Raw genomic sequence first — 8,142 nt, 5'->3', positions numbered from 1 at the left:
TTTTAAGAAAATCATACATAGAGAGAAAGGATATACAATTACTTGTTAATCTTGAAGGTTAAATATGTGGAGTCTACTAAAACTGAGAGTATGAGATTTTCTTTTGTTTTTCTAATTCAAACTCTATTTATAGGCCATATAAATTCCCAAAAACATAAACTATAAATACCTAATTGATTTGGCACCTTATTGAAACTTTATTTTGACTATTAAAAACTTTAAAGTACTAAAAACATGAGAAGGGTGTTTGACATTGAACATCGAATCACAAGCATATGCCATAACTTTATCCTTCAAAGTGCTCATTGTTTCTCCATTGAAAAGTGATGAAGTCTAAAAAATCCAATTAGCCTAGTAATAGGGCTCCTGGGTTGGATAATTAATTATTCAATTGGTCCTAACTATCTCATCCATTCTCCCTAGCTAAGGTAATTGATAGTTTATACTTGGTACTTGGTAGGCCAATGTGACTTGTGACTAGTATTTACAAAAGGTCATCTTTGATGAAGGTGAGAACTCTCTGATGCTTAAATAAGTATATTTTTATAGAGAAAAAAAATATAAGAATATTCTAGAGAGAGATGCTCTGAAAATATATATGCCATAGAGAATGAAAATTATGAATCATTGTTTTAAGGGCCTCATGATGTATTTATAGTCCATGAGTCTTATCCTTCTATGAAAAGGAGGGTCTGTAGTGTAATTACCCTAATAGCATTTAATGAGGGATAAATATCCCTTACATCTGTATTAATGTTTGATGGGAATATGGTGGCTCTTTGGAGGATTTTTATTCATCTAAAAGGTGTAATCTTACCCTATTAGCATTTAATAAGGGATAAATATCCCTTACATCTATACTAATGTTAGATGAGAATATGGTGGGTCCTTGAAAGACTTTTATACACCTAAAAGGTGTAGGCAAATTAGGGTCCAATACGTCAAATGTAGCTAAGCTCATGGAGACTGAGTTTTTCCCTGAGGTTAGACCCAAAGGAGGTTGGTCATTCCCTTAAGCGTGCCAAGGGAGAATGGTCATTTCCTTGGACTTGGTTAACTGCCAAGTCCAAATACCTTGGGTCTGACATGTTTGCTAGTCCTACATTGTCTTCGACTTGGTTGCCTGCCAAGTCCAAGTGTTTTGGGTCTGACAAAAAATGTCAGATCCACACCCACATTATCTTATTTCTTTGGACGTGCCAAGAGAAGATGATTATTTTCTTGGTCGTTCGAAGGGAAGATGCTCATTTTCATTGTCTTGCCAGGGGTTTGACTTATTGCCAAGCCTAGCTTGCCCGGGGCTTGGCACACTGTCAAGCCCAAAAGCGTATGGGTTTTGGTTGGCACAAGACTCAGCATCCCGAGGCTTGGCACAATGCCAAGCCCCCACTCGGGACATGCTCATTCTCTTGGACATGTCCAGGAGAGACCATTAAGGTTTTTTAGACCCATTAAAAATAGATTTATAAAAAAGAATTCTTTTTTTTTTTTTTGTGACAATCCGACTTATAACATATATATCCAGGGACTGGAGTGCCGAGCCTCAACACATCTGTTGCTGGATAACGACCTCCCGCTTGAAAACTAGAACAGATCATTTCATGCATCCTCGCTCGGCAAACTGTAGCCCACGCTTCGAGGAAGGACCCTATAGCGTGCCCATCAGCTACCCAATGCGATACGCATAAACCAATGACCAATCCACCACAGTTAAACCTGTTGATCTGATCAGCTAATACTATAGGACTAAAGATCATTTCATCCCAAATGGAACAAAATTATTCAACAGCTTGACATCAATCTCTCTCCCTGGAGAAGTTGAGCTAGTTGGCCACTCACTTTAGCTTCGAAGAATAACACCCCTTCATCGTTACAATCAACCAAGTTTCTGTCTTCAGTATATCTTCCTGCTCGCATAATAGCAAGTTAGTATCTCTGATAGTGATTTTTCTAACAGGTCAAATCTGTCATCACTTTCGGATATCATTGCTTCGCTGTAAAGAGCAGAATAATGGAGAATCATAGGTGCATAAACCGGAGGAGCAAGTTGATCAATGAATGATAACTTCACGTTCGTAAGGTGATCTAGGGTTTGAATGGATGGTTTTATGAACTTCTGTGACAGGATCTTGACCTCCATCTTGTAACCTGCTACCTGAACAGCGCTGGGAAATTAATCAAGTGTTGTTTCAGAGATTTCCTATGAAAAATACAAAAAAAATAAAAATACTGGGATTTGTATCAACCATAAACTTTGATCCTTGCTAACATGTTAGGACAATAAAACATACCTTAATCTTTGATTGAACTTATTCTGTACGTACAGCCTACTTGTATAGGATATAATTCGGAACAAGATGAATCTTCAAATGATAAAACAACTATGCTGACATTTTTATTTTATTCTTTTTTAGTTTTTCTTTATGGATTTTATTGCTAGCTAGCTGTATCCTCGCTAAAATTAAGTTTATGTTTCTGGCAACTATGTTTCCACACTTTGACTGACTTTTGTTTCAGAAAATTATTTAACTTACTACAAATGAAAGAAAACCTTAATACAAAGTAATAATTGTTATACGTCTTTTGTGATTATGTGTGAATAAGTTTTTCAAAATTATTTTTATTTAAAAATACATTAAAATAATTTTTTTAAAATTTTTATTTATTTATTTTTAATATCAGTATATCAAAACTATAAAAAAATACTAAAAATTATTAATATAATATTTTTCAAATCAAACGCACTCAAATATAATTTTAACAGCAATCTCAAAAAACCTCTGAATATCTACCCTTAAAGAAAAAAAACATGGATTTATAAATTACAAAAATCATATGGATTAAGTTACCCAAGAAGGCTCAAATTATATAATGTGCTATAATGTAGAACTTTTTATCCTTCTATGAAAACAAAATATTAAAAATTATGTTTGTTAAAAATTAATTTTTAAGAGCAAAAGATAATTTTTATAAGAATAAGTTAAAGATGTATTAATTTCTACTTTAAAAAGTATAGATAAAAAGTCTCAGGTAAAAAATTGTTTATTTTATTTAAAAGAAAAAAAATAATTTAAAATTAACTAACTAACATCAATATATATATATATATAGTAATTAATTAATATTTAATTATATAGTTAATAATTTTAAATATTTTCGAATTAACTAATCTGAATTAAAAAATAAAGCTGGCATACTATCGGGTCTTGGAGCCTTTGTGAAACGCTTTTGATCTAGAGCTATAATCACTTCCTCCTTCCGAGTAAGAACAGAATCCATTTCCTCCACAACTCTATCTGCAGCAATATGAATTACTTTCTCCATGCTAGATTGGCTCTCTATGGTGTAAAGCTTATGATGAAACCTGGTCAAGACTCTACAAATCTCCTCCTAGTTAATCTCGATCCATCTCCCTTGATCATCCTGAATTTTCTCAATCCTTTTTTTTTTTTCATGTGGCAAGAGATTCTACAGCGTTGGCACCCCATGAGTTCCTCTCTTTGCAGGAGTTCTGTCTCTTCACCATCCAAGACTTTGAATTGTTTACTCTGTTTGGTCCCTTAACTGGAGTTTTGCTAGCAACATTCTGTGTTTTTTTCTTCTTTTTTACGAATTAACGCTCCCAAATGGCTAGAATTTCGTAAGCCTTAGGGATCATTGCATCACACCCTTCGTCTTTTGTCCACATTTGCTCAAACCTGAAGGGTTTATCTGATCCTGAAAATTCATGACAAGGAGGGTGATGAACAGGCAGTATGGGCCAATGACCTGAGAAGTGAGGAGGTAAAGTTTCCACCGCAGCAAAAGGAGGAGGACTTCCCCAACTTTCTGAAACCCATTCCGTGTCTAGTTTTTTCACCATCAGTAGCTTTCATTTACGTCTCCACGAGAAAGACCAAGTTGGGGGACTTAGTTTTGCACAATTTTCCCAGCAAATCAATTGTCCACTGGTTCCCAAGCCGGAGACAATTCCAGCTACGACAACTCCCTGCTGTCGGCAAGGTTGATTATCAACCAATGCTGTTGCAGTGCTATGAAACTACCATCCCTTTGCCTTTTTCTCTGTAGATGTAACACCCACCTCCACATCAGCAGGATCATCCAGAGAGAGCTTCCTCTTTTTATAAGCAAGGGTCAACTTTGATGAAGAATTTCTGTTACGATTTAGAGCCTTCTTGTTCTTGTTCTTGGGGTTTTAGTTTTGGGAGATTGTGGGGCTTAGGGTGGTCTGGATTTTGAGTCCAAATTTTTGGGTTGGGTTTAGGTTACATGGGCTTGATCATAGACTTCTTCAAGACCTCCTTTCTGCACCAATTCATTAATGGCAGCTTCAACCTCAGTAGTATTATCTTCCTCCTCATGATTCTCCCCCACAAAATCAGCTTGATGAATCCCAACGTTATTATGATTCGATTGTGTTATTTTTTTAAAAAAAATTAGTTTTAAATTAATATATTTTTAATGTTTTTATTATTATTTTAATATACTAATATCAAAAATAAAAAATATATTAAAAAAAATCACTTTAAAAAAATTATATCTATTACGTTTTCAAACATCCCTGTAACTTAGTTTGTCTCAGTGGTTAGGTCGGTGGCACATTTACTTTAACAACTTCAAAAATTATTGGTTATAAAAAACATTTATAAAGTCAAATTGTAATAAAAACTTGAATTTAAAAAAGCAAAAATTTATACCCTTTTCTTAACATTTTGTTTTTCAAAAGGTAACTAGAAAATTTATTATTACCGAACTTAATTTAGTGTTTGTTTGGTAATATGTTATTATTTTTTAAATTATTTTTATTAATAAAAATATTAAATTGATATATATATTTTTAATGATTTTAACATTTGGATATAAAAAAATTATTTTAATAAAAATTATTTTAATATATTTTTAATTAAAATATATTTCTTAAAGTAGCGTTACTAAACACATTTTTAGAAACCGTTTAGGAACGCGGTGCAAACCGCGTTCTCAAAAAATTCAAATATTTTTTTTATTAAAATTTAATATGTTTTGTATGTTTTGAATCGTTTTGATGTGCTGATGTCAAAAATAATTTTTTAAAAATAAAAAAAAATCATTGACATGCATTTCAACACAAAAAAGTTATTTAAAGAACAACCAGAAACACACCGACAAACATAATTTTAATATAGCTTAAGAGCATTTCAAAGGACGTGGAACATCAAGTAGGGCTTTGGATATGGTCGAACATTTCAATTTTAGATTCCCATCAAAAGCTCTACTTGAGTGGTTCGTTATCTAACGAATCATCATCTCTTCGGGTGTTCTTTGGGGCGTCTTTTCAATTTTATTTTTCTTACTTAAGTACATTGACTTTTAAATATGATCCAATTAAGTACATATCTTGATTATTTTTCTCAATCAAGTACATTTTCATCTTTGATTTTTTCTTTAAGGACTAGTTTGCATAACTTTGGTTACTTTAGTACTGAGTTGTAAGTTTGAGAAAAGAAAAGTCGGTGAGTTATGACTATAAGCTTACCTAATATGCCCAATTGAATCATATTTTAAGACTTGACTATAAAGTTTGATTAATCAATTTTTTTTTGTAAAGAAAATTCATGACGTGGGAGCGTTCTTATGCCAGCCCACAAGATAGAGGTGACTTTATCAAAAAAATATTATTTTTTTTAAATATTAAATTAATGTTTTTTTAATAATTTTAATATAATAATATTAAAAAAAAATTAAAATCATACTTTTACAAATTATACTACACGTATAAAGCTAAACAAAGATACTATTTGAGAACCGGTGTAAACTATATTTCAGAATATTTATTTTATTTTGTTAAAATTTAATATATTTAATAGAATTTAAATTATTTTAATATACTAATATTAAAAATAATTTTTAAACAATAAAATAATATCATTAACATGTATTTTTTATTTAAAAATAGTCAAGAGAAAGGAAAACGCGAAAACTCTATTCTCCACTTCGCTACTTTGTCAAATCAAGGCAGCTGCAAGGAACATTTAACTTGTCCCTCGTAGCTTTCATCCTCTCTCTTCCAAGCCAAACCCCTTCCGTCTTTTGACTATGTATCTTCCCTTCATGTTCCTCTGTCTTCATCAAACTCAAAATTCTATCTCCTCCTGATCTTTAATGGGTCCGCAGTACAGAAAGTTGTTGTTGTTCGACTCTAGTGATGGTTGTAAACAGATCTGTGAGGCAGCAGATGATCCGGGCGAATGCACTGATAATTGCCAGAAAATTGGAGAATGTTTAAGATCCTGTAAGGGAACAACTATGGACGATTGTGACTATTGCTTTGATTGCTTGGATGCACCCACCTGCTCACCACACCACAAGCTTGGCAAGATTGCGTTAGCAATGATTGTGCTATCGGCTATAGCTTTTGTCCTTGCTTGTTGTGTTATCTATGTTAAGTTCATTAGAAAAAGAAGAAGGAGATCATCTTCACAGCAAGAAGATGATGAAGAAGAACAAAGGATTGAGACCCGTGATCAGCTTGTGGATCAAGATCAAGGTCCTGTAGTTGACCATCCGATATGGTACATCAGGACAGTAGGGTTACAACCATCTGTTATTAGTTCTATCACAGTTTGCAAGTATAAAAGTGGTGATGGTCTTGTTGAAGGAACTGAATGTTCTGTTTGCTTGAATGAGTTTCAAGATGATGAGACTCTTAGGTTGTTGCCGAAGTGCAGCCATGCTTTTCATATCCCATGTATTGATACCTGGCTTAGATCGCATACTAATTGCCCTTTGTGTCGTGCTCCTATAGTCACCAATACAGATGAAGCAACATCATCACAGGCTAATCTTGGTAATACAAGTAGTGGAGAAGAAACCCAGATTGAAGTTTTGGAAGATGATCAAGAATCCGATAGAGAAACGGAAGGTAGAGATGGTGAACTAAGGATTGTAACAGAGGAGGAAAGTCGATTCCAGAATGAGAATTTGAATGGAGAGGAGGATGGGATACAGCAACTGCGAAGATCGGTTTCTTTAGACTCTCTATCAGCTTTCAAGATAATTCAGGCTCTCGCTAATGTTCTTCCTGTAGTGGAATCTGATAGGAATTCAGGTGCCGGGAGGGCAGGAATAGGAAATGAATCCACTAGGGAAATTGTTCAAAACAGAGGTGTTGGAAATCAAAACTTGATGAAATCCATGGCTGCTACTTCTTTTGGGAGATCTTTCCGAATAGGGCCAAGTTCATTGAAGAGGTCACTTTCCTGTAGTGGGAAATTTTTCTTGTCAAGGGCTTGCCGGAACCGAAACTCAGGCCTTCCTTCTTGATGGTTTTGGTCTCTTTCTTGGTTTTCTCTGTCAGGTGAGGAAATTGAAAATTTACATGTTTTGAAATCTCTCAATCTCTCAACAAGCTGAAGATTGGATCATAGGTTATAATATATATGCGAAACATACTGTAGTAAAAAGACATAAAGAGCTGAAGTCTTGGACATCACAATGGAAAAGGAAAGTGATCCAAAATGGGATCATATTGTGTTTTTCACTGTTTCAGTTTTCTGAAAAGAAGCGTGCAATTGTAAGTAAACTTTTTTATTTCAATAAAGTGATTGCAAGTAAAATGCAATTGTAACTAAACTTTATTCCTTGTATTTTGTGTAGAAATTGCTGCTGCAAACCCATCTTTATTTAAGCAGAACAACACATGTCAGCCATTGTCATGCTGCCTTCTTCTGTTACATTTTTCTTTTCTTGAGACATTTGTGATTTTTCATCCTAAACATTACTTCTTCCTGAATTATATAAGACTATTGATTCACGGCAGCACAATGAATAGTTCACTGATAGAAAATGGGTCCATATTGTGCTTGTCATGGTTGAGTTCTCTGGAAAGGAACATCCAATTGTGAGTAACATCTTTGTTTCTATGAAGAAACTATGCTGTTATTCTTGTTTGCCACAGTCAAAGTTTTCTAAACAGATCATTGCAACAGCAAGTTTCATCCCATGTTTGTATGGAAGTTACCACTGCAGATGGAAAATTAAGCTTTTAGATTTCTATTTCAGTGAGAATTCCAAAATCCCATAAATTTAGCCTTGACTGGGATTCTATAGAAGAAAATCTCTCAATCTTTGTGCTGCTGATTGAACTAGCTATGCTTTCTTAAT

The 8,142-nt window shown here is 33.8% G+C and overlaps 1 protein-coding gene across 1 annotated transcript; it reads left to right on the top strand.

Annotated features, from left to right (window-relative positions):
* Nucleotides 1-5,964: 5,964 nt before the first annotated feature.
* LOC7461256 (E3 ubiquitin-protein ligase RING1) lies at nt 5,965-7,712 on the top strand. The gene is made up of 2 exons (XM_024588349.2): nt 5,965-7,552; nt 7,636-7,712. Exon 1 carries the CDS (start codon nt 6,142-6,144, stop codon nt 7,300-7,302), a length of 1,161 nt encoding a protein of 386 aa, XP_024444117.2. The 5' UTR covers nt 5,965-6,141; the 3' UTR covers nt 7,303-7,552; nt 7,636-7,712.
* The last annotated feature ends 430 nt before the right edge of the window (nt 7,713-8,142 follow it).

This window comes from Populus trichocarpa, chromosome 17 (genome assembly GCF_000002775.5).
Source record: "Populus trichocarpa isolate Nisqually-1 chromosome 17, P.trichocarpa_v4.1, whole genome shotgun sequence".
In the NCBI taxonomy this organism is placed as follows: domain Eukaryota; kingdom Viridiplantae; phylum Streptophyta; class Magnoliopsida; order Malpighiales; family Salicaceae; genus Populus; species Populus trichocarpa.
The sequence above is the reverse complement of the archived record's forward strand: the minus strand, read 5'-3'. Positions and strand labels throughout refer to the sequence as shown.